General features: G+C 41.4%; 2 protein-coding genes and 1 long non-coding RNA gene across 3 annotated transcripts; 1 reads left to right on the top strand and 2 right to left on the bottom strand.

Moving 5' to 3' along the window:
• Positions 1-1448: 1448 nt before the first annotated feature.
• SULT6B1 (sulfotransferase family 6B member 1) lies at positions 1449-8739 on the bottom strand. Its single transcript, XM_040058123.1, is given in 9 exon segments — positions 1449-1576; positions 2444-2600; positions 2890-2989; positions 3649-3766; positions 4780-4873; positions 5116-5150; positions 5153-5232; positions 7919-7953; positions 8566-8739. Coding segments are annotated over 9 exon segments (921 nt in total).
• Positions 8740-8966: 227 nt separating this feature from the next.
• Positions 8967-11467, top strand: LOC120750510 (uncharacterized). The gene is made up of 4 exons (XR_005700023.1): positions 8967-9100; positions 10712-10756; positions 11015-11098; positions 11218-11467. It is a non-coding gene; the product is annotated as an uncharacterized LOC120750510 (long non-coding RNA).
• On the bottom strand, positions 10634-25778 carry CEBPZ (CCAAT enhancer binding protein zeta). Its single transcript, XM_040059314.2, has 16 exons — positions 25608-25778; positions 23723-25239; positions 22237-22468; positions 21777-21951; positions 21063-21151; positions 20559-20612; positions 19791-19893; positions 18856-18924; positions 17337-17403; positions 16434-16534; positions 15021-15078; positions 13832-14025; positions 12758-12835; positions 12254-12315; positions 12086-12167; positions 10634-11318 (listed from the first exon to the last, which is right to left on the bottom strand). Exons 1-16 carry the CDS (start codon positions 25755-25757, stop codon positions 11176-11178), a joined length of 3174 nt encoding a protein of 1057 aa, XP_039915248.1. The 5' UTR covers positions 25758-25778; the 3' UTR covers positions 10634-11175.
• Between the last annotated feature and the right edge of the window lie 58 nt (positions 25779-25836).

Here is a 25836-nt window from a genome sequence, read left to right as displayed (position 1 = left end):
GCATCTTAGCTAAAAGACCAACAGCTGGAGGGTTTTGCACCATTAGTGAGCTGTGCACAGGTATCATTACTGCAATAAACATGGCTAGAACAGGAGAAGAAAAGTAAAGGGTAATATGTTGGGAAAGACAGACAAACAAGATGCTTTTATGAAGACCTGAATACAAAATGACAAGATCTAAGTTCCTAACTATGCACTGAAGTTAAGCTGTCTTAATCATTCCCCTCTCACTGATAGACTTTTAGAAGGGGATTCTCGCTAGCATTGAATGGCTGGGAGTTTGTTGTGTTTGCCATCAGCTAACAAAGTGTGCAGCAGATGCTCTCACAGAGTTCATTTATGTCAACACATCAAGTATCCAACACTTGAGTTTTCACTCTGGCCAAGGCACATCTACCACAAGCAATTACTTATCAGACAGAAGCTGAAAAACTGTAAGAAAGAAGACTGTAACCTTCTCTACTGGCTAAATTAGCAACTGTGTGCCCATTATCTATGTATTTTTCTCTGAGCTTTTTTGCTTGGGATTCCTTTTCTCCAGAGATAAAGAAATGTTTCTGGAGAGAAAAACAACCAGCTGCCAAAGACTGGTGCTTAACCAGCCTCTCAAGGGAAAACTGCAGCCTAAAAAGGCACCCTTTTATGAGGCCACTCAGTGTTACAGCATCTTGTGCTCACTGGTCTTCTGGTTCCACCAAAGCACGGTCAGTCTGTTCTGGACAGCAAGAGCTCAAAGCTCCCAGACAGACACGCAGAAAAGTCCACATCCTGGCTCTGAGATCATATGTACTACATACTTCATAAAGTAACCCAAACAAAACCAAGCAAACACAGATAACCGAGGCAAAGGCTCCATTTCCAGTGATCTCAAACAACATTGCTGAAAGGGAGAGAAAATTTTCACCACTGAGTTTCTTTACTTTTTTCTTACATTGATCAGTGCACAGAAAGGAGCAAAATGCAAATACATGACTGTCTGAAACTTCATTTTATACTATGAACCTAGAAATTAAAATTATATATGAATCCCATGAACTTAGAAATTAAGAATCAAAATGACACTCCATGATTACTTTAAAACACCTCTTAGAAAATCACTTCCAACCTACTGAATATATTTCCAATTATTTCAGCAGGTTTAATTACTGCATATATATTCCACACAGCATTCTACCAGAAACAAGAAATCAAAGCTAAAAATCAGTGTTAAAAACACAGGAGAACAAAGCTCTACTGGTTGTTCAAGAGAGCTCAGTGGCCTTCAACGATACTAACTGCACAAGCAAGGACTGCTCGTGTAAATTAAGCCAGCAGAAACAGGTTTGCAAATTGCATGGATATTTAAAATTTTTAAACTGGATGTTGTCCTTGTTTCTGTTTTATTTCACAGAAATGAATGAAAAACTGCCTGAACATTAATGGTGGGGGGCGGTTTCTGCAAAGGACATTCAGGCCTTGCAATACATATATTTAAACTTCACTCCCAGCTAAGCTACTTCTAAGCAAACTGTGAACTTGGTAGCCAATTTCTGGTTCTGAGCTTCAGCAAAAACATCCTTCCAGTCTCCAAAATCACCTTGAATATAAAGAAGAGGAAATTATTACCCTTGACTCTAACAATCAAAGAGTATCATTTAAAACAAAAGACTAAATTTCCTCTCTCATCATACTTCAGAATTTTTTTCTCCTGTAAGAAAATAATCTCTGACAGAAGAATACACAAATTTGCTTTATGTTTGGTGTCTTCGATAGAATGTGAGCATAAAGCAACCACGGGAAGTTACTGGTCTGCCTTCATAGCTCTGGCATAAACCTTGTACAGCTGCAGAAGATTAGAAATGGTGACCAGCAGCGGTGACACCATCCCAGAAAGGTCCAAAGTAGCTTTTAACTGCAAGAGCTTTCTTTGTTGCAACCAGACACTGCTCTAAGCTGCAGTCTACCTTTAATCTAGATTTTTGGAGACCCCCGCAGTTGGGGATTGTCTGAGGTTCTAGCCTCAGCTAGATCCATGGCTAAAAAACACATATCAGTCTGTGGAGCACCTGGATTCTGTGTGTTGACTGTGGTCCACAGGCAACCCTGGGGATTATATAGAAAACCCAAGAAAGATCTGTGGAGGCACTCATTCTACTGGCTATCCCCAGTAGAAGAAGCCAAGATAGAACTCTTCTTTGTTTTAGTTGGTGCCCAGTGCAATCCACAATGGAGGGTGTCCTACTTGTAGGGCACTTCTGCTAATCATATTATATGGGGCTTTACTGAATGGTACTGGCTCTTGGGGTGAGATCAGTTGAGATTCCTGAAGCACAATCAGTGTTTCTTAAACAACACCCAGCCTTGAAAATTATACATAACTATTTACCATCTATTGATCCAAATTCCTGTTTCCCAAGACAAAGAGCTACCATTCACCGTTCTGGCAAAACACAAACAAATTTACCTTTCTGGAAAAGAGCCAAGCCAACAGCACCATGAGTCTCCTGAGCTTTAACACTCATTGCCTGGAAAGTGTGCCCTCCTGCGATGGCCTGAATACGTGCAGCTGTTGGTGAGAATCCAAAGAATGCAGCTATCTGCTTTACACTGGCAGCCACGTTCTGAAAGCAGTACAGTGAAAGCAAGATGTGCAATATGCTTCCTCTAAAAGAGGGAGTTACCCACTTGGGATGTTCATAGCCATTATCTACTAATTTCATTCACTGTTTTTTCTGTGTTGCATTTTCTGTTTTCTGGAGCTCTGCTTCTGTATAGCCAAATTCAACTCGTCGCTAAAATCAACTCTATTTTGCTCTTTCAGAAAGCTGCGCCATTTCCTCTCAATTTCAGCAGATTTCAAGGAATGGGTTCAGATGTGTTTTGGCTGTCAGTAAACAGCATCTGCTTTACCCCTTTCAGGTCTTCATATATTATGATCACCGTATTCTTATCTTCAATGTGTTTGTTCCAGGTGACTGCAGGATCAAAACAGGATCCCCAGGTGACTGTAAAGAAGAGAAAAAAGCATTGGTGTGACCTTTCTTTCTAACTGGGTACTTTTTTTCTGTACAACTGAAGAAGCGCCTTCTGTTGCCTGTTGGTTACATCAGTGCAGACAAAAAGAACAGCCTGTCTTTTCCATGGTACTGTCTGTACAAGAGAATGACAGAGGCTTCCTCTGAACTTTTGTAGGTAAACAGTTTCCACACATACACATGAATCTCACTGTGTGCTTCCTTTCTGTGACTATGCTGTCATGTAAACATCTTTTAACAGACAAAGCCTGACGTCAGCCTAAATCCAAAATATGGGTTGCTAATAAGGTATTTGGCCTAATGTGGAGAAACAGTAAAGAAACAAACTGCCATTTCATTGACACTTTGAACGCGCGGGATTTCCTCCAACGCTAAGTGGCACCATGTTGACACAATGCCATTGTCCAGCTGCCGCACAATTTCCTCGCCCTTTGCCGGAAGAGCAAATACGCAGAAGCAAAGCATCTTTTGGACATTGCCACCTTCTGGCATTCAGCTGCCTCCTTTATCGTGACGTAAGGCCAGCAAGTAATTAATTATGGCACAGCTGTTTTCCCACTGGCCCCCTTCAGTTGTTGTAAAATTCTTTTTCTGTTGCTTTTTCAGCTACAATCAGTATCTGTAAAAATGCAGATCTGTCATGAATCCCGGAAAGAACTCATCCCTGGAGCTGTAACTGGGGACTTTTGGCACACTGTTATGGAAATGGAAAAATGAAACAGCTGTATCTTTGGGGTTTCAAAACAACACTACTATCTGGAGTGGGAGAAAGAGATCAACAATTCTAGATCACTCATTTACGCTGGCAACCAAAGTGAGAGCACAACCAAACATTCTGCAACCAATAACATACAGGGAGCTATAAAATATTTTATTAATAAAGACATGCAGAACAAAATTATAATGTAATCATAATAAGGACCTTATCACCACTTCTAAGGTCTTTTTAATGTCATGAAGCAACTGCAGAAAGAAGTAACTGGAAAAACTGTAATATTGTCATTGAATATTATCCCATAACTACCTGGAACCAGGGAAATAGTAATGAACCATTTGCCAACCTTCTGTCAGGAAAAGCTCCTTTAGAAAACCAGCTGTTACAATCATCTCCCATCTTTCAATAATTTTCTTGAAGTCCTTAAGAGACTGTAATCCTCAGAGAAGCATAACCACTTCTGAAAACGCATTATACACATTAAATATTAGTTATATTTTGATTATTATTAAATATTTTTGCCAGATACATTTTTTTTCCCTGCCTCATGCAGGAAAAAATAACAATAATACATGGGAAAAAAATCTCTACCCCTTAAGCAATTATTCGTTTCCTCTGTGGTGCATCTTGGAAGTGCTAAGTATCTGCCACTGTTCAATGACCAAGCACCAGAAACACTGAAGTTTTAACCTCATGACTCTTTGCAAGGAGACAGGCAATGTCCCAGAGACACTGCTGCCACATTAATTCCCATCATGACTGTGCACAGAAAAGAGCTGCATAAAAAAGGAAATTGTGACACTCCAGCAATTTCAGAGCAGTGCAACAGCTCTCCATGTCCTTGCTTATGTCAACTCCAACACCCCTGAGGCTACTGTAAATTATAGGGGGTGCTAAGAGAGCCCAAGTGTCATGAGATTCCCACTGTTTCCAAGTTGTTCTCCCTCAGAGCCACCTGCTTGGGTGGAAAAAAAGGATATGGCCCCAGAATTAGTCTTGCACACTGATACTGGCAGAGAGATGAGGCTTGTTCTTGGAAAAATAAAACACGCACCATAACTCTTTCCTTGAAAATAGACTTGGGGATGCAATTACAATTCAGATGTGTTATCAAAATCCTTAGGAATGGAATCTACTTTATCTTCTTCAGAATTAAACAGAACCAGAAGAGAGAACAAGTTTTTTACACAGGTGCAGCAATGATTTGTGAGAGTTGCCTGTGTGAAAGAGCCCCTAATCAGAAGGCATTAGTCATCCAGAATTATCTTTTTTCCCATCTCAGGAGAAACAGCCTTGCTTGCTGCATGGCTTCATTTTAATAAATTTTGTGCAGGAGTGAGAGAAAAAAAAAAGTGTTAAAAGGTGTGACAATTTCTTTTCACTAACCTGATATTTATCTGGATCTCCACATTTAATAAAATTAGTTCTGCACTTACATGTATACCCTGGACAGTTGTAAATATCAAATCACTTAAAATCTAGATAAGGCATTTCATACCTGCACTAAAAAACCCAGAGAACAAAATAAAACATGCCAGAGGTTTAAATAAGATGTCAGAGCCTTCTCATTACAAAGCTTAATTTAGCATAATAGTCATCAAATTACAACACCAAGCATTCAAATTATTATAAACAAAGTAATGTTTTCCATTATTGTAACTGTGACCTTCCTGACTCACTAATAACTGGAGGCAGAACTGACTCAGCAGTGCACTTAATAATTTTTTAATATGTTCATAACCTAGTCAGTGGCAGAAAATGACAGGAGCTTTCCTGTCTTTTACAGAGAGAGACATGGGAAGATTCCGGGTAGAAGGAAGGAAATAGCAGGAAATTTCCCTCATTCTGCTGAGGGAAGTGTCTGTGTCTCTCTGCTGCCCTGGGTCGGGGCAAAGCGGCGTCACTCACTCAGTGTCACTGCCTCCTGTGCTGAGTCCCATGTGAATCCAGCCGCCAGCTGCACTAACATGGAAAACACAGTGCAAACAGCTCCTGCTTTTTGTGGAACGTTATTCCCAGAAAGGAATAAATTCCACCTTATCTTACATAAGTGGCCTCAGATGCTTGAGGGGAAGCAACTGATACATGTCATTTATACAGTAATGTATCTATAATGTGCACATTATACGATGTCTTATAATGCATTTATCATTTATATACCACATAATATCATGTTTTTATATACGACTTTGTATGATGGATATCATTTATATCACACTCCCATTTATGTACAAATCCATGCTCACATCTGCCAAGATGTGCACAAAAGCAAATTTCATTTTAACAAAAAGCTACAATTGATAAACCTAAAATTCCCAATTCCTAAATTCCCTACTGGCGTCTTAACCATATGAGCATCCCTGGGAACTACAGATTCCTGAGGATCCACTGTCTCTAATCCCTGCCTCATCAACAGTCCTTTGCATCAGTCTCTCTCTCTCTCACACATACCTGAGTTGGGGAAAACCTTTAGTATAGTGAGACTTTGCTGTAATTTAACCTTCCTGATACTTAACAAGTAAAAGTAATGTGGATAATATTAAATATTACAGCTTTAAGAAACAAAGCTTTTGAATGGCCTCAATGCAAAGCTCCTTCATCACACATGTTCATGACCATCTAAGCACAGCAAATGCCAAAAAGTTTGAGCCCAGCATGGAAAACACCCAGGAAGAGGAGCCAGACACCAGGGCCCCTTGGCTCAAGAGGGAAAGACACTTGCAGAGACATTTTTATGTGCACCTGGTGACACTATGGCTTGGTGGGTCCAAGCGTCACATCAAGGGGCAGCAGGGAGCCCAGCAACTTCTAGTTTCAGACTGGGGCAGGTAATCTTTCCTTTTCATTCTTTCTCCTCTAGTCTTGCCTTTTTTCACCATGATTTTCAAGCTATAGGAAATTAGGGCAAGAAATCTACTTAGCATGGTTTTAAAATGTAGAAGTGAATATCCAAATGGGAAAAAATTCCAAAATATTTACCTGCAGATGGAAACCATGCTGCACTGCACAAATGAATCCTTGTCTCTCCCCTCTGCTTTCCCATTTCTTCTGTGTAACCTTTCATGCAGGCTTTCCCACCAGAGTACCTACCAGGTAACAAGGTGCTGCACTCCTCAGCAAACAATGGGGAGCTGTGTACCTCCTTCCCCAACTGATGAACTGGCAGTGCTCTTTAGTAAAATATTCCCCTGCTGAGATACCACAAACTGTCTGACCTTAACAGTGTGAGGGGGGAGGGGGGGGGGGGTTGTCGGTTTTGGTTTTGTTGGTTTTTTTTTCAATCTAGTCATCCTTTGCCCCGAGCAGGAGAGTTTTACTGAGTTACTAAACCTCAGAGACAACCCGTATCACGTCTATATACTTGAATTCTTACAAACTCTGTGAGAAATAAACATCAGTGCCAAGATATGACAACCAACCTCTGTGTAGGGTCCAGTAGGAGTCTGGACCCAAACACAAAGGGATTTGGGGTTCCTTAAAACAAAGATGTATGTTTCACATTTTGTGCCTGTCTCACAGCTGCTATGAATTCAACCTAAACACTACAGGCATACTTTTTAAGCCTCCAAATACACTATAGTTTCTCTCCAGATCAGAACTTGCCAACCCATTCAAATTCTATATGCTAAAGGAGACCCTGACCTAGGACCCTCTCTGGTTAGAGCTGCAACTGCTACAATGATAATGCAATGAATTCCTTTCCTGGATCCATGTTTTCTCCAACAAAACTAAGCTCCCGCTGCTTGGGTTGATCCTGTTCACTTAAAATCCTCAGAGCAGGAATTACTTCACTAAGAAATCCCACTGAGTACAAGCAAAACTTGCAAACTCAGCCACCGGAGTAAAGAGAATTGTAAAATTAATCACCCCGTAAGAATGAGCAGCAAAAATATTATATCTAATCTTTCAAATCACTAGCCCGGGGGTGGGGGGGAAGCACCTTACAAAGAAAAGAAAGTCCCTTTTAAGGAAAATCTGAAGAGCGTTTATTTTGGCAATAATTTCAGTCCCATCAGATTAGTTAAGAGCAATACAAACAATAGAAAACGATGAAAATGGAAAGGAATAAGATGAATGTGTCTTTAGAAACAGACCGTGTGCATCTGCTTGTAGATAGGGCTAGGAACTTAGAGATAGGGAAGTAACAGAAGAAACTCTCAGTTCTAGAAAATCAACTATCAACACAGACTGTTGCTCAGCCAAGGACATGTTAAATTCCAGATCCTACAGAAAAAGAACAAAGACTTAATAGAATTATGAACAGGTTTTTCTTTCTTTTTTATAACGAAAGGGTGGATATCAGACGGGAACGCAGAGCAGGCGATTTGAGAAGTCTGTACCTTCCAAGTATCTCCGCCAATGGAGAAAAGGGAGATGCAGGCAGAAATTTAGCATAAAAAGCGGGCTGCGTCCCCCAACAATTGGAGAGACCCCATGGCGTTTATTCAAATAAAGTTACAGGACTCCTCTGTCTCCTATTTGAACATAAACCTCTGGAATGGTGGATTAATTTTCCTGACACTTGGGAGACACAGATTATTTATTGCAGAGTTTCACAAACCTGAGTGTTCCAAAGTATTCCACAAATCGAGCACACCAATTATCAAAAGATTTTACTATTTATACAATTTAGCAAACTAAGGAATTAGTGTTCATTGGCTGCAAGTGGCATAGTTCCCTTATTAATTAGTCTTCCATCTTCTATTAGTTAATGATCGCCTTGCTTCTCATGCTAATCAGTGAACACGCTCAGTCCTTCTCTGCTTTTGGGTCGGCGGTTTTCTTGGGTCCGCGGCCATGAGTCGGTGGTCACAATCTGGCCCAGCCATGAATTACCTTGCACCCAGTCGGAGCTGAGTTTGCTTTATCAGGTTCTTCCTTATCTTGGGGGTTCTGCTGGGTGTCTTTTTGGGCCATAAATGCTGCACTCTTTGTGCCCACTATCAGCAGTCCATCCTTCTCGCCTGGGATTATTAACCTCTCCCTAGGTCTGCGATTACTGAAGCTCATCGGGGCCAAATTCTACCGACAAGTGATTTGTATTTCTAACAGCCGACCATCACTTAGCGCTCGCCTGTTCCCCGCTATCTACTTCACGGATTAATCACTTTTCTCGTTGATTAGGCCGGACATACAACAAAGCCGACCCTTTCCCGAGATTTTTACACTGCCCGCAGTATCCAACGGGCGCGGCCGCGGCCATGACGGGGCGGCGAGGCCGAGGAGCGGCGGCGCCTGCGCAGCGCTGCGGGCGGCGGAAGGCGCCGAGCCCCGGCCATGGCGCGGCGAGTCGTCCGTGGGCTGCTGCTGCTGGAGGCGGCGGGGCTGCTCGGCGCCCTCCTGCTCTACCGCGCCATGGACCGCAGCCAAGGTGCGGCGGGACGGGCGGGGGCCGCGCCCCGGGGACGGGGACGGGGGCCGGGCAGGGGGGGCTCCTCCGCGCGGGGGCCGCCGGCGGTGCCCGCGGAGCACCGCGCACCGCCCGGGTTTCCTTAGGAAATCCTGCCGTGCGCGGTCAGGAGTTCGGCTTGGGTGAGTGCAGGCAGGATAAGGGTGGCTTGTTGGGCGGAGCCCCTAGGATTCACCTCTGAAGAGCAAGCTGCTGTTGTAGTTTCACAAACCCGAACCCGCGAGCAATCCTTCGGGAGGCAGCACGCCACCACACCAGGAACAAAGAGAAATCCTGCGCGGTTTTTATAGTAACAGCACCGCGCCAGATAAGGATTTTAAAGGGAGAGAGGTTGTCCGCAAATGAGGCAGGAATTGGTCAGTCCTGTTTCAGATATCTGGCGTTGAGCCCTTGAAGGGATGCCCCGGCTGTCTGGGTCTGGCAGCCTCTGCGATTTGACATTTCCCAGGCTGAGGACAGACCCGGCTCGCAGGAGGTGGCCAGCGTCGTCTCCTGAATTACTCAGCTTCAGTCCCTCAGGTCTCTTAGACTTACGACTCCGTGCCCTGGTAACACAGAAAGAATAAGCAAAGCACCCGTTTGGTTACTACAAGGTTTGCTCTGCAGGGCAGCGGCCTTACTTTGCGTGCAGGGCTCAGCACTGGTTCGACAGATGTGCGTCTCTGCAGCTCAGCACTGGTTCGACAGATGTGCGTCTCTGCAGAACCCACGTCCGTCCTGCTGCCTGCAGGGCGAGCCAAAAGGCAGCTGCTGCTTTGGCTGCGAGGGCAGGAATCCACCCATTTCAGCAGCGGTGTGGTCTTCATGCCAAGTACAAGCTGAGCTTCATCTGCATACCAGTTCACATTTGTTTTCCAGGATCCAGGTTGGGCTGTTAAATTTCAGCCATCTTTGCATTTTTATTAGAAAATACATGTAACAAAAACATGAAGAATAGATCTTTTCAGCCTGTTGTTTTAACTTGGTGCTGGGTGTTCATTTTTGGGGTTTTTCTCTTTTTCAGTTGTAGTTCCTAATTCTTACATGTATTTTCTTATTTTCTTCAGTTGCAGTTCTGTAAGGTGTAGTGAGCTTATCTAACAGCTCAGTGAACTCAGAGTGAGGCTTCTGTTGTTTTCTTCGTGTTAGTACTGGAATGGGTAACATCCTTTTGTGAGCTCCTGTAAATAATTAAAATAGCATAAACCTGTTGTGATTTTCTACCGGGTTGTCAGAGCAGCCCACAGAACGATTCAGTGAACATAGAAATCTGCACAAGGAAACAAAGCAGTGTTCCCTGATTTTATCTGCATGTCAGTCTATGAGAGGCATGCAGCTTCCTGTGAATCTGTAGCTTGGACTTGCTTATCACAATTGTGAGGAAGCTCAGAAAACGCTGTGGTGATTCGGCAACCTGAATACAGTCTCAAATTATTTTTAAAAAATAAATTCCTATCACATTATTTAATGGTGGCTGTAACTAAAGAGCTCAAACAAATTTTGATAAAACATATCTAGTTAGAAAAATAGTGCATTTAATTATTCATCTTAATATATGCTGGGAAAGTAACTGTGATTTGTCTTTCTTGTCAGATTTCAGATACACAATGCAGAAGAGGTTTCCATCAATTCTGGAAGGTGGGTTTGTAGTCATTGGCTTCAGAAAGATGGCTGAAGCTTCTGTTGCATCTTAATATATAAAACCAATCTTAGGATGGCTTAAAACTTTCCCCAGGAGACACTGCAGAAGTGTTTATTGCTAAGGCACAGCTGGAGTGTCAGACTGTCGGATAGACCTCACAGCTGGAGGGTTATACGCTGAATAAAACTAGCCACAAAGGGGCTGCTCATCAGGTATTCTAACTTAGACCTGACATGCATTTTCCTGTTTTTCAGTTTATTACAAATCCAATGAGTGGTCTGGAATTCATGGCATAAGGGAGAATGACCAGATGACATGGTTAAGCAGCAAGAACTGAAGTAAGAAAGACGTGTGATTAAATAAAAAACTGTTTAAGAATAATTATTTTTAAAATGTCCACATCAAGATGTCCGGTTCATCGTCTTGATTTCTTGCCTTTGTACTTGCTGTTTTTCAGCCCTCTGTGCCTGAACTGTTTCTTCTTTTTGATGATGCTTTTCACATCCCTGTTGTGAAGCCACTTGTCACGCTCTATTTCCCACTGGATCTGTTTGACATCTGTAGGAGGAAAGGTGAGAAATAGAGCCGATGGGTACGATACCTCTGACCATAATGTGGCATACAGATGAATCATGTAAAAGTTAAAACTTGACTACTGTATTTTAAAAAGTTAATAAAGTGCAAACCGCCTTTTTTTTGTTGAGAAAGCTGTGGGGTTTTCATTTCACAAAACAAACCCTACAGTCTCCAAGTTTTAGACGTTGCTTTGTATTTTACTAATGCTAAACACATTCGTGTTAGGAGTAGTGCTTGGGTGCTCCTAACATTTTTCAAGTTAGACCAGCAAGACAACCAGCATATATACGTGTAATTCATTAGGATTATTTTGGGAAAACTACTTTCTGCTTCACTGATACTGCATGGAGACAATCCAATAGGTTGGTAAAGAAAGCAATAATGTATGCCTTCTCTTCCCAAGGAATCAAGGACACTTTACCTGAGCAGAATTCACACAAATGCTTGACAGAGCATTCTGCCTGTGCCTGTGCCAGTGTGAAAGGGCCAACAACAGCCTCTCCCTCTTTTCTGAAGCCTTACTCACTCTTAGACTCCCAGTTACTACTTAGCACTGGGCATCTCTCGTCACCAGAGAAAACTGTCCCATCTTACATGATGAGCTACAGATGCTGAGCTCCTGTCCCTGCTGTGTGGTTTCTGACCCTGTATTCCAGGGGAAGGTGGTTCATCTTTTCACGTACAGAACCTGAAGGGAAAGAAGTGAATTTCAGCATTACAACTGCCTGCTACTTGCAGCGTGTACTTACTCGCGTTATCTCTGTTGGCCATGGCGTTCATTCCGATATTGTCGAACTTGGACCCAGCGTTTTCATCCAGCAGATAGCCAAACTTTAAAGAGAGAAATTTTAGTATTCCGTTACAAAGCAACAGGTAAAATACTTGATTACTTTTTGTTCAGCACTGATCAAACTCACCTCTTCTGCAGATGCCAGGATGCCAGCATCTTGGAGTTTTCTCTTCTTTCCTCGGCTGGATCCTTCAAACAAAGAGTAGTATTATGACACACAACTTCAAGTTCCCAAAGACACTAAAATAAAGTTTTATCATGTTTTAATTTTTTAGAACTTTTCTTAATGAGATAATCTGAATCATCTATGTTGGAAATCTCTAAAACAAAAGGGAAAAGGTTTCCAACCAAGAATTAAATAGCATAAATCTGTGCATCAGGTGTAACAGATGCACAAACCACCAGTACAACTCCATCCTTCTTCAAAATTCCTCGTTCAACTCTCATCACTTCAACAGCAGATTGTTACTCTGAATTATGCTGGGTGGGGGACAACCTCCTTTTCATTTATGGTTTATTCAAATCTGAACCTCAGTCCAAAATGTGATAATCTACTAGAGTAAATCCCTTTATTCCAAAGGTTTTTAGACTATTTTATTTGTATTAAGCTTTCGTGTCAGTGTTTTCTTACCTTCCAGTGATCCTGCAAAATCTTTCTTTTTCTTGCCCTTTTTACTGACAGATTTCAGTTGCTTGTCATTGTTTGAGTCTGATAGAAAAAAAAACCAACACATCAGTCTGCAACTTTACACCATGTACATGTATTTAAAGTGCAGCAGAGACTAGAATTCCTTTTTAGGCGTATTTGTTATAACATTCAAAGTCTTTAAAAGGCAGTACACACAAGCAAATCTAGTGTTTCCTCAAGCTGAACAATTAAAAATTGGTCTGTGGTGTGCTGTTCTTTATGTTTTTTCCACAGCACCAGAAGGGAATGATACTATGATACATAAAATACAAAAGCTAAAAGCAGGCATTAAGTAAACCTCAAGTGTCTCTGTGATAAATTTGGTGAAATAATCTTGTGAAAGGTTGTGTTAACAACTGTATGAACAGTTTACCTCCTCTACCCTGAGTCATCTTCCTGTGACCTTTAGTTACTCATTGAAATGCTCCATTAATCTCTGCTTTTCCAGCCACATGCACTGTATTCTGTGTAAACTGTGATTTTCAGGTGAAAAAATAAAACCATGCAGGCACAAGAATCAATTACTACTACACTGGTAATGAACACTTGAGTGCATAGCTGTATTACAAGAGTAAGCTGTTACTTGTGAGACGGCCATTTCAATACAAGTTACGTCATCTAAAAAAACACATCAGCATTAACTATGCCTAAAGAAATACAAAAATTATCCATTACCCAAGTTTGCTTTTTTTCTCCTTAAGCTCTTTTAATATTTCTGCCTACTGAAGCCAGGTATTTGCATATAAAGCTACTGTTGTTATGCCAATTTTCAAAACAAAAGAAACGTCTCATTTGGAACTTTTTATACCCAGATGCCAAATTCCCACTCTTGCCTTTGTGCCAGGAAATGCTTCTCTTAAGACTTCATTGTACAGAGAAGGACTTGTCACTTCTTTGCTTAAAAGCCAGACTTCCCAGTTAGATAACTAAACTGGAATTTGCATATGTAGTTACATATTAGATAACTTATTCTTAAAGCTTTTTCTTCTTGTTTTTCGGTAACAAATGGCACTTTACCTAGGTCGTTTTCATCTTCAGACACATCCATAAATACACCTCCCTCTTCATCCATATCCTCTTCAAAGTCTTCCTCCATACTTCCTAAGGAGACTTCCTCATCATCCAGATCGCTGAAGTCATCTTCATCATCAGAATCCTCCCAGTCAGCACCCTGGCCTTTCTTGCCGCCTTTGGGATTTTTCTTTATATTACTAAAAGATGATGTAGCAAGCTTAGCACTTCATCTGGAAAAATACTGTTTGCATCTAGATGACACCTATCTACTGGCAAACACTATGTTAGGAAAGTTCAACATAATTGAAACTACTGCAAATGCAGGGTGCGACCAAAATTATCACTCAGGTGCGTTTATTATCACTCAGGTACGTTTTCAACATTAGTATAGGCAGTTGTATTATAAAAGTCAACCATTTCAAGAAGTTCTGGAGAGAATCCTATTCTGAAATTAGCAGAAATGACAGCTTGAGTATTTTATCTCCTCTGTGTCTTTGCTCCTTTTCAGAATGTCTTTTCTGTAAAACACACAAACTGCTCTATTAAACACTAGTCAAGATCACAAAAATGTTTCAGGTTTCACTAGGAGTTTAGACTTTAATTCTGCTGTCGCCTCAAGGGAAAAAGTCTCTGCGCAAATTCAGATGCTGCATTATAGATACTTTGAGTAAAACAGGAGCTACTTACTTAATCATTTATGAACCTAAAGGTCCTTTCCCACCTAAATGATGCTATGATTAATGAAAATGCTGACTTCAGGAGAACTGAGCTCCGTGACTGTGGATCTCACAAAACTTACTGTATTAGGTCCAGTTACAACCAGTCCTTATGGCAGCAGTGCCATTATGCCCCATTCTCCTTCCTTTTGTACTTGGTTAATTCTCAAATAGAAACCTGACACAATGAAAACCAAGACTTTACACTGCTTACTGGGTAACTCCATTGTATAAAATAATTAAGTAAGATAATCCAGTAGTACAGGTCTCATTTAAGGACTACAAGCATCCCAAGGTCATCGTGAACTTATATTGTGGGACATGCAGAAAACCTGCCTTACTCAGTGTAAATCTGATACTGCCTTTTTTGCAAGGTGATATTCTGAGTCACTCTGAAAAAGGTTTACCTAGTTTCAAGAGTAAAACTCTAGGGAGATTTTAAGATAAGAGGAGTAAGAGCTAATCTGAATTCTTACCCAGCAAAATCAAGGTCATCCTGGCCAACAACGGCATTATCAGCAGCCTCAAAAGTATCTAAGGAGAAAGAAAAATGTTATTATTACAAAGAAATATGCAAGTCATTGCATCCAGTAGTACATGGACCTGTTGGAGCAAGTCCAGAGGAGGGCCACAAAGATGAACAGAGAGCAGGAGCACCTCTCCTAGCACTGAAGTTGTTCAGCCTGGAGAAGAGGAGGCTTCAGGGCGACCTTACTGCAGCCTTCCAGTACGTAAAGGATGCTATGGTAGAGTTGGATAGGGACTTTTTCCAAGGGCACGTAGTGACAGGACAAGGGGGAATGGCTTCAAACTGAAAGAGAGTTTAGATTAGATATTAGGGAAAAATTCTTTACTCTGAGGGTAGCAAGGCACTAGAACCAGTTGTCCAGAGAAGCTGTGGATGCCCCATCCCTGAAAGTGTTCAAGGTCAGGTTGGATGGAGCTCTGAGCAACCTGGTCTTGTGGAAGGTGTCCCTGCCCATGGCAGGAGGAATGGAGTGAGATGGTCTTTAAGGTCCCTTCCAATCCAAGCTATTCTCTAATTCTAGCGCTGCAAAATATCAAATTTTCAGATATAGGGTCATTATTTTAAGCTTCTGAATTTATGAAGCAAATTCTCATTAGAGATACTAACAATAAAGGACAAAAGCAATTAGTTACAGATTCTTGTCATATCTAAGACAACATTAATTGAGTGACTAAGAACCCTGATAAAATAATGTAGAATACTCTCAAAACACTGTACAAAACAGTTACAGAGAGTTAACTGAAGGGGGTTTTTAAATACATATAAGTAAAATTTGAAATAATAAAATAATGGACATTTTCTGGTAAACTAACAAATTTAAATTCTGGAACAAATCACACACTAATTCCAAAGCAAAATACGCGCCACAGGAAGAGCTAAGGCTACTGCAGAAGTTTGCCAATGACCTTACTGAACTAATAACCTCACAGAAGACGTTAGAAACAATCAGAGAAACTGTAAGCAAGACTGAAAAAGGCCAAGCAGTAAAGCAAAGATAGAGGCAAATGTTACATGCTGTTACAAAAGGTTACTCAGACTACATTAGGAAAAGAACAAAAGGGCAGGAACTGCCACTCCTAAGTTTAAGTTCAAAATCAGACAAGTTCCAGCCACTCAAACAAGCTGACCACTGCAGTGGTGGGAGCAAGGCCTCTTTTACGAGCTGGCTCACACAGCAGAGCCGGAACTGCTGTCTGCAGTAGCACAAAGAGCGACTGGAAAGCAACTGAAAGTTTTCTCCCACTCCCATATTCACCTATCTGGTTCTTTTACACAATATGAACTATAAAAATGATAAATTAGTAATTTGAAAAATCTGGGAATACTGGGATAGTTATTGCAAGGAAGAACAGAGTCTTACCCAATGCTCTTTCAAATTCATCATCATCCACATCTTCCACACTTTCTTCATCATCCAGACGCTTTTGTTTCTCTCTCTTCTTATCGAACTTCGAATAAAATCTGAAATAATATATTGCTCTCAGACAAAAAATTACAGGATATGATCTTTATGACTTCTTTAATAAAAAACCTGCAAATTGTTTCCCATGTATGTTGCCAGTTGAAAACTGTAAGTGATGATTTCAAATACATCTATTTCCTCTGTTTTATTACTAATATATCCCTCAATATTATAGTATCAATTAATTTATAATAAATGAAGTTAATTCAAATAATAATTTCCTAAGGAGACACAGGTAATCAGTATTTTGATCTAATAAAAACAATTTTTTGCCAAATGCATATCACTTCAATTTTAGTACTACAACTGCATTTTTATATCATAATCTCAAAGGAAATTCAAAGAAACAGCAAGAATTCTAAGTAATAAAAAACTAAATGCTCTGTAAAGTAGCTCCTCTGACTTTCTTTTGCTTTGTTTCATTCTAATAAGCTTTGATGCTAATAACATAAGCTGTAGTCCAGCTTTCATTATATACCCCTCTAATGCATAAGAATTACAACCCACAAGACATTCATTCATTACCCATCACTTAAGGCTTCTCTATTATGTCAGCTTACTTAATTTACTTAAACTACAAGCCCAAATTGCCTTTGTTCACAGGTGATATTCTTCCCTAAGCACTATTAGCAAATGTTAAAATTATGTCCCAGAAAAGCACTATCATCTTAAGTCACTCAAATTAAGCAAAATTTGCAAATACTTGAAATACCAGAGAATACTTACAAAATGCAGTTGGTTTTAATGGCATTGCATTTAAAAAACAACACTAAAAATGAACATTCACAAGTATTTCATTACCTGTGAAAGAACACTTCATCCACTGGGATTTTGCTTTCATCTTTGGCCCGGAATTCCTTGCTGTTGACTGCAAAAACAAAAAAGGAACTTATTTTACCCCAAGTCGAAATGCAAGGCAAGGGGGATGCAATCACCTACAGCAGGAATATTTAAAACAGTAACGGGAAAGAAAGCAGGGAGTAAGATGAACTTGCTGCCATGCACTAAAACACTGTAATTACTTCCACCCAGCATTCCCTGGTAGCAGAAATGCTTGTCAGGAGCTGCAGAGCAGGACCACACACCAGCTGAGCCCACTGAGGAAGGGATCAAACCTCAAGCTGCCTCCATTTCTGAGGAACTGAGGCTGACACTGCAACAGCAGATCAACTAGGGTAATGACCAGGTTCCCTGTGGAGGACCTTTTTACCCTCTCACACTCCCCTTCCCTCCTCCTCAGAAGTAAATCAAAAGAAGAAAGGCTACAGATTATCTCAGTTGGCAGAGATTGCAATAATTTCTAAGTGACATGGGTCCAAGTTTCTGAAACCAGATCAGCACACTCACAGAAGGACTCTACAAATGAACAGCAGAAGGTACCAGAGGATTTGCAATCTCAGCTCCCTATGCCTCAGCAGAGATCAGCTACATGCGACAACTGCAGACTTTTGTAGCCATATTAATATATCCATACTGTGTATCATGTTCCATTTGTAACACTTAAATTCCCCAAATTCTGTCCAAAATCCTCAGTCTGCTCCTTCAACTCAGAATAAACTAAGAATGTGACAACGTGTATAGGCCAAAATTTCTATTGTAAGCTTTACCAGCCATCAAACCAGCCATTAAAATACATCAGTACTTACTGATCTGCATAACTAAAACCTCTTTGCAACACAACAGACCCAAAGGTGGTGGAAAAGCACATCCCTGGGAATGCTACAGAGACTCTTACCTCTTCTGTCCTCAAGCAGCATGTTTTACTTATAGTTTGTTCTGGTTTTTTAACTGCTGGTTCTTATACCAAATCCTACTCTTGATTGTTGGAAACAGTGGGACTGGACAAAAGGCAGCTTATTTCTGGACGCAAGACTTTTAGCAAAATAACAGTGCCAAAGATACCTTACACTCATCCTAACAACAGCTGCAGCTGTGGCACTGTATGGAGTAATCCATATCATTTAATGAAACAACTTAATGTGATTTAAATAATTATATAGATCCATTTTTCTGGTATTTTAAGCCATTTTTCAATCATAATAAATACAATAAAATGGCTATAGAATAACTGACTTTCTCTGCATCATTTTTTCTTCAAATAATTCAACAGATTCGAAGTTCCATCTGTGAATATTCCATACATCCTTGCAAGAAGAGGTCTGATCCTGAACATCAGGTATGACCACTGCACTCCTGATGGATGGCACTTTCTTTTATTGCTAAGACAAACAGCATAGGCAGTGCAGAAGACACACCTACATCAACCAGCCAAGGACTTTTTAGTCATCATAATCTTAACTGACTTAAGGGGCTGACTTACCTGCAAGATTCTGCATATCCTTCATGAACTGCCTCTTCTTCGGCTGCATTACCACACTGCTGGTGTTTTCTGTATCAGAATATAAATCAGAGAGGAATTTTTATTTTATGACTATTGACACAGAACTGTTAGGAGCAGCTGACAGACCAGTGGGCTGTGCTGCCATCCATAATGACCTCAAGAGGCTGGAGAAATGGGCTGACAGAAACCTCCTGCAGTTTAACAAGAGGAAGGGAAGGCCTGCACTGAAGGAGAAACCACCCCAGGTACCAGTATATACTGGGGGCTGCCCAGCTGGAAAGCAGCTTGGCTAAGAACACCCTGCTAGTCCTGCTGGACACCCAGCTGACCGTGAGCCAGTGCTGTGTGCCGGCAGCAAAGAAGGCTGATGGTTTTCCTGGCACTTGTTAGACCACACTTGGAGCCCCATGCCCAGGTCTGGGCTCTCCAGTGTAAGGCAGGCATGGGCATACTGGAGAGAATCAAGTGATGGGTCACTAAGTTGATGAAGGACACTCCACCTGAACACCTGGAAACACTTTTTCACTGTGAGGGCAACTGTGTGCTGGCACAGGTTGCACAGAGAGGCAGAGGAGCCTCCACTCTTGGAGACATTGAGAAGTCATCTGGAAAGTCTGCTCGAGCCCATGACTTCAGAGGTCCCTTTTAGCCGCAACCATTCCATAGTGTTTAAATCTCTCTGTCCCTTGGTTATTCCTGCAAAGTGAGCAGGTCTGCACCGTGGGTGTGAGGGGCAGCAGGATGTGACTCTCAGCTGGGTCCAGGTTGCAGACATCTCTCTCACAGCCCTGAAGACTGATCCCACTCCTCTGTTCCGCCACACGCACCCCGAAGACTTGACAAGACCAATCTGAGAGAATGAGAATTTGGACAGCACCTATGACCAAGATCACATGGTACAGAGAAGTGCCTACCTTTGCCTTTGCTGAGTTTGGGATTTCTGTACACAAAGCGATCCAAGAATCTCATTAACGTGAAATCCTGCAAAGGGTCACCGGAGTACTGAATGTGATTTCCCTGAAAGAAGGAAAAAGCCAAAAATCATTAGGGTCTTCATTTTAGAAAGACACCCTCTAAACACAGAGGACTCAATCAGTTCAGGAACAACATTAAAACATACTATAAAAAGATAAAGACTTGGGGATACTATACCACATAACCAGGTTCTTCTTTCACTATTTTCTTAACTAAGCCACACCTCCTTTGCTTTGTTTCAGTGGTAAACTGCCTTGCAATGTACTGTGCTAACAGCAGTTAATACTCAACATCATTTCAATACCATATATTCAAATTAAAAACAAATATTTTAAATACATATTTGTGAAAGTTTGAGTGGTTTTGGCATGGTACCACAAGAGTATTTTTTAAAAAAATTGTTCCTGTAGTAGGGTTCCCCATATTTAAAAAAAATTAAATAAAGATACAAAAAAATCTAATAAAGCTTTAAGAATCATGTAATAACTACATTTCTACAAAATTCAATTTTTTGTGAGCAGTCTCCTTTGCATATAACATTCTAATTCCATGAAAAACTTGGCATTTGAGAGTATGATAGAGTTCTGCAGAGCTGCTAGTTACCCACAAAGTGCAAGGACATTTTATAATGTATTTGTTTCAAATGGCAAAAGACACCTAACATAAAATATCAAACTTCAAAGCAACAAGCTAGCAAGAGCACTTACTTTTAGAATTGTTTTTGCAAACAGGGCCACAGACGGATGAAAATGTTCCGAAAGCTGAAAAACATGAGCCGTTCATTTATTTCTAATCAAAAAATATGCTGTAAGACCACTCTGTGAGTTACCAAGTAACAGACATACACATAGTAGTGAAAGGCTGATGAAGCACTTGAACAACTGAAGAACTTCAAGTTATAATCTTTTATTTGCATTAAATATGTTTTCATCTACGATTTTACTTAAGTCAACACTAAAAAGCTTTAATGATCAAAGCTAAGATCCAATATTATTACTGTCCAAATCTCCACTTAAAAAATTCCTATTCCCTACTCAAGAGTATCAGTATTTTATGGAACATATACAAGCTTAAAGCTGAACAACATGTTAGCTTTAACCTTTCTCTTGCTACTCGTGTAGCTACTTCAAGAATAACCAAGTTCCTTTTCCTCTCTTCATACAAGGGCCACACTTAACAAACACATCAACAGCAGTGCAAGGAAATCCTACCTTCTTCAGTTCCCAAAGGCTTGTACTCTCAGCACCACAGTATAAAGGACTTCGGTGCATAGGATCATAGGAAGCTCCACTCTTCCTGCCTGAGGGGTGATGGGGAGCAAAACAAATTTTCTCAGGCAACTTCACAAGAGTATTATTCTCATTTCCCCACAACAGTAATGCTGCCCATCACTCCCAGCTGGACAGGCCAGGGGATCATCTGGCAGCAGGAAAAGGCTGTATTCAGCTGCCCTTCACAGTGCATGAACAGGAGCACAGGCTGAGCTCCTACCTGCTTCCAAGGAAGGCCCTGAAAAGCCCTGGCCTGTTCCAGAAGCCTGCAGGGAGGAGTGAAACTGGGCACAAGTTCAAAGATGGACAAACTGTTCTCGCAGGCTTCACAAGCCAGAGAGCAGCTACACATCCTAACCTTGGCTACACTGCTCAGAAGGTGTTTGAGCATGGAAGCAAAGAATTCCAAGCCTGTTAACAGCTAAGGCACAAATAATGTTTTTATTACAAACTGCATCAAGTGAAATACACTGGTCACAGAGTCTTTTCATCACTGCCGAGGTCACAGATAAATTGCTCTGACTGGTTGCTTTTACTAAACTTCAATTTAAAAACTAAAATAACATTTAAATTACTTAATCTTACAACTCTTGACCAATATGTCACTGTTACGGACTCTTAGCTGCTAAATTACATATTTTCTTGCTGATTTACCTCCCATATTCAGATGATGCACCCACGAGGCTGATGAATTTGAATTGTTTGTTTTTGCAGAACTTTCCGTTGTACTTCTCTTTTCATCTTCTACTTCTTGGTCAGCATCCACAAATTTTTCCTCATCCTCTTCAGCCTCTTCTTGATCCTTAAAGCATTCTTCATCATCTGACTCCTAAAAAATAAAAAACATAAGCAAATCTTTTCCTTTTCAGATTTACTGATTTTTTACAAAAACCCACATAAAGTTCTTGAGCTACTTATAAAAATCTAAACCAATGATGGTTGACTTTTAAGAAATGCAGACTTGTGTCCTTGATATAGCACTTAAAATTTAAGTTTACTGCTTAGAACACACAACTATAATGGTCCCTCCCCATCTCAAGGAGCATCTTAGCAAAGGTACTTATGAAAACAGCTCTTATTGAAAAAGCAATGAGACAAAGAAATAATGTCATACCACGTGATCCTGTAACTGGACCCTTAACTCTGGTTTCACTTTCAGGAGCTCAGACAGAAGGTACAGGGTTCCACAAATGAAGGGTGGCATTTGCCCACAGGTGACTTGAAGTAGCCTCTTCACAAAGGCCTTCACACGCCGCAACACAACATCCACCTTCAGAGACTTATAGACAAGGTTTAGAAACATGGATGGCTTTGAGCACATTGCTAAAGCAGGATCTAGAAGCTTCCTGTAGGATACACAGGAGAAATTCTGTTGATTGTCACAATGCACACAGGAGAACAACTGCTATTAACAGTTATTGTCTATCTAAATTATCTATAGAAATCTATAGAATCTATATCTATCTATATCTATATCTAGATATATATAGAATATATTTTATTATTACAATAAATTATAAATTATATAGAATATATATATATCTAGATATATCTATATCTATATCTATAGAATCTATATCTATCTATCTATATCTATCTATATAAATTATCTATATTTTTCAGAGTGCATCTAAAAAACTAGTGACAGTTTGCTCCTCAGTACTCAAAACCATTAAGATGAATCCTGAACTGTCAAGAGCTGTGTAATATTTCTGGATATATATGAGACATTGAAGGTTAAAAAAAAAAAAAACCAACCCTGCCTCGGTAAACAAAATATTGCAATAAAATAAAAAGAAACTGAGTTCAACTGAAAAGTTTTAAAATTTGAGATGGCCATGGTTAAGAAACTAACCTGATTTGTTCATATCTTCAAAAATACAGAAAGCAAATGGTTAAAAATCAGCACACTTCACAGTCAGATCAAACATTGGTAGTGGCAAGTTCATTTATTTTCCCATTTTTTTCTGGGCTGCCAAGAACAGTTAAGGCCCTAAAATACACTGCACATTCATGAGGAACCTGAATGCCTTTTTTAAAAAATCAGTAACTTTCCCTTGGTGAGCTAAACAGAAACCTGTAAGGATCCTACACGGAGTCTAAACAACCAGCTGGGACAAGAAAAAAAGCAGTATTTTTATAAAACAAGGCTTTCCAGCTACACAAATTAAATCATTTAAAAAAATTAAGATAATATTCCTCCTCTTCAAAATAAGGGAGGAAAAAAGGAAACAAGATTTTAGGCTATTTACGGGCCTAATTATTCTACAGGCTAGTACCTATAAAACTGATTTCAGAAGAAATAGTTACCAATTAGTTTTAAAAAACATCTGGTAGTAAAGCAAGCCACCAGAAGAGTGGCAAAGAATGAAATGCACGTTTTCTCAGGACCTATCACTATTTTTTGTTTTTATCCTCATGTTAAATCAAAGAAATCACATGCATTTTCTTCCGGCTCCTACAAAACATCAGAAACTTTAGCCAACGAAACACAAAACTAGCAAGACCTTAAAAGCAAAGTAAGTGTTTCTACAGCTTTAAATTAATGGTGACTACCTCTTAAAATTAAATCTATATAAAAATGCAAACCTGCCACTTACTTGTACAGCGCTGCATAGTACCTGTCCGATACCGTCTGCTGAGAGTCCATCACTTGAAACAGCAGCATCAGGGCCTGGACACTGGTATTGAAGTTCACAAGATGCAGAACTTTGAACAAGGTGTTCATTTGCTCCTTCACTTTCTCATCACCCGTCTCAGCGTAAGGGTAAGCTCTGTTTACCCCGCAAAGAAGAGCACTGAGCATTTTGGATTCAACATCTTTTTTCTTAATACAGTTCCGGAAAAAGCATAAGTACAAAGTTATCAGCTTGTTAGCCAATGCACTTTCTTCATGACTGAGGACTATCTGATTTAGAAAGCAGATAGCATAATATTGAGTTTTCACGTTGATGTTTGTGCGGTATAAAAGCCTCTCCACCTCACTGCACACTACTCCCTTCATATTTGGATGCTTGTGAAGCAAGGTCTCTAAAAGATAAGAGGCTTTGGTGGCGATCTTGTTCTGAGGGTCACCCAGCTTATTCACCAGCAAAACCAGCAGGGCTTTCTCCTGCTCGGGCTTGTTACAGAGCAGCTCGTGGGAAACTGCCAGCGCTCGGGATTTCGTGGCTGTCAGACAATCGTGGCTCAGTGTTTCCAAGGCCTGCACAAACTCTGCTATCTGCAGCTTCAGGTGATGCTCAAAGTACCAAAGTATCAACCGCTTGTCTCTCGAATCCTTGTTGCCACTCGACATCTGCACTATGCTGTTAAGCGGTCGCTGCGAGAAAGGCCGCAATTTCCGATTGTCTGGTAAGATATCTGTAATGAGAAGCTCCTTGAAAGTATCTAAAGCCATAAGGCTCTGCTGCCTGCTGCCCTTTTTCTTTATGAGGTTTATCAAGTTCTCAACAAACTGGAGACTGTGGACAGCACTGTCCTGGATGAGAAGGGTCATCGCTGCCATCCTGTCAGCCAAGGTTCCCGAGGACACAACAGTTTTAATCCACGCCGAAGAGGCCCCCTTCTGATAGTCTGTCTTATTCTTGAACAGGTCTGTCTCGTGTTCATACAGCTTTTGGGCCAAGGCTTTGTACTTGGACAAAAGTGTCTGATTCTGTGGCTCTGGAGAGAATTCGTTGGTGTATTCTAGATCATACCACTTGCCCCCCGGTTTGATCAGGATTGTCTGCCTAGCATGAAATTCAAAATCTCCTTCCAGCCTTTCTTTCTTTGCCGAAGGCTGTTGGCCCCGATCACCGCCAGCCTGCTTTTTTTTGCTGTCTTTCACACTGCTTGCCTTTTCCTTTCCTTTTTTTTCTTTTTTCCCCTCTAGTGAAGGACGATTTGTTTCCTTCTTGCTCTTCTCTTTCTTTGGAGACTTCCCTTTCTCCTTGCTGTCACCATCATCCTCATCCCCCTCCACCACCAGGCAACTCTTTGCATACTTGTTGAGCCCCAGGGAGCTGACGAACGCCTCCAGCTCCCCTTCCTTCAGGTCATCGATCGTGTCCTTCTTGCCGCCGTCCACCATCTCGCCCTCCTCGTCCACGGCACACAGCATGAGGTAATCTTGCTGCAGAGACAGGGCACAGCTGTCACGGGCAGATCTGGTGCAAGGTTTGACAAGACTCCCAAGGGTTCCCCACAGAATCCCTGAATGGTTTGGGTTGGGACGGACCTTAAAGACCATCTAGTTCCAACCCCCCTAGACCAGGTTGCTCAGAGTCCCATGCAGCCCGGCCTCGGGAAGCTCCAGGGATAGGGGCATCCGCAAGTTCTCTGGGCAACTTCTCTTCCCAGTGCCTCACCACCCCCTGAGCAAAGACGGTATTCCCAATATCTGTGTGGGATCCCGCACACGTCGCGCCCCGCAAGGGCCCATCCCGGGATGCGGTGTCCCGGCCTCCACGTGCTCTCGCTCCCTCCCGCCCGCTCCCGTACCTTGGTGCCGCCGAGGCGCAGCACCTCGTCCAGCGTGAATTCTCCCGCATCTCCGCCTTCCGCTTCTTCATCGCCGTCGTCGTCGCCCTCCTCCTCGCCGCTCGCCTTCCTGCGGTCCCCCACGCCGAAGTCCCAGAGCGCTGCCGCCATCGCCGCCCGCCGGAAGAGCTGCCGCGCACACGCGTGACGCGCGTCCGGCTCCTTCCCGCGGCCTCACGGAGGCGGCCGG

The sequence above is a fragment of the Hirundo rustica genome, chromosome 3 (assembly GCF_015227805.2).
Source record: "Hirundo rustica isolate bHirRus1 chromosome 3, bHirRus1.pri.v3, whole genome shotgun sequence".
Taxonomy (NCBI): Eukaryota; Metazoa; Chordata; class Aves; order Passeriformes; family Hirundinidae; genus Hirundo; species Hirundo rustica.
Note: the sequence above shows the minus strand (reverse complement) of the source record. Positions and strands in the feature narration are given on the sequence as shown.

Excerpts from the sequence above, each read along its gene's own strand:
- CEBPZ (XM_040059314.2), bottom strand. The coding sequence starts at position 25,757 with ATGGCGGCAGCGCTCTGGGACTTCGGCGTGGGGGACCGCAGGAAGGCG. Across the intron at positions 25,240-25,607 it reads TGCGCCTCGGCGGCACCAAG|CAAGATTACCTCATGCTGTG; the intron begins GTACGGGAGCGG and ends CTGTCTCTGCAG. Across the intron at positions 18,925-19,790 it reads CAAACTCAGCAAAGGCAAAG|AAAACACCAGCAGTGTGGTA; the intron begins GTAGGCACTTCT and ends ATTCTGATACAG.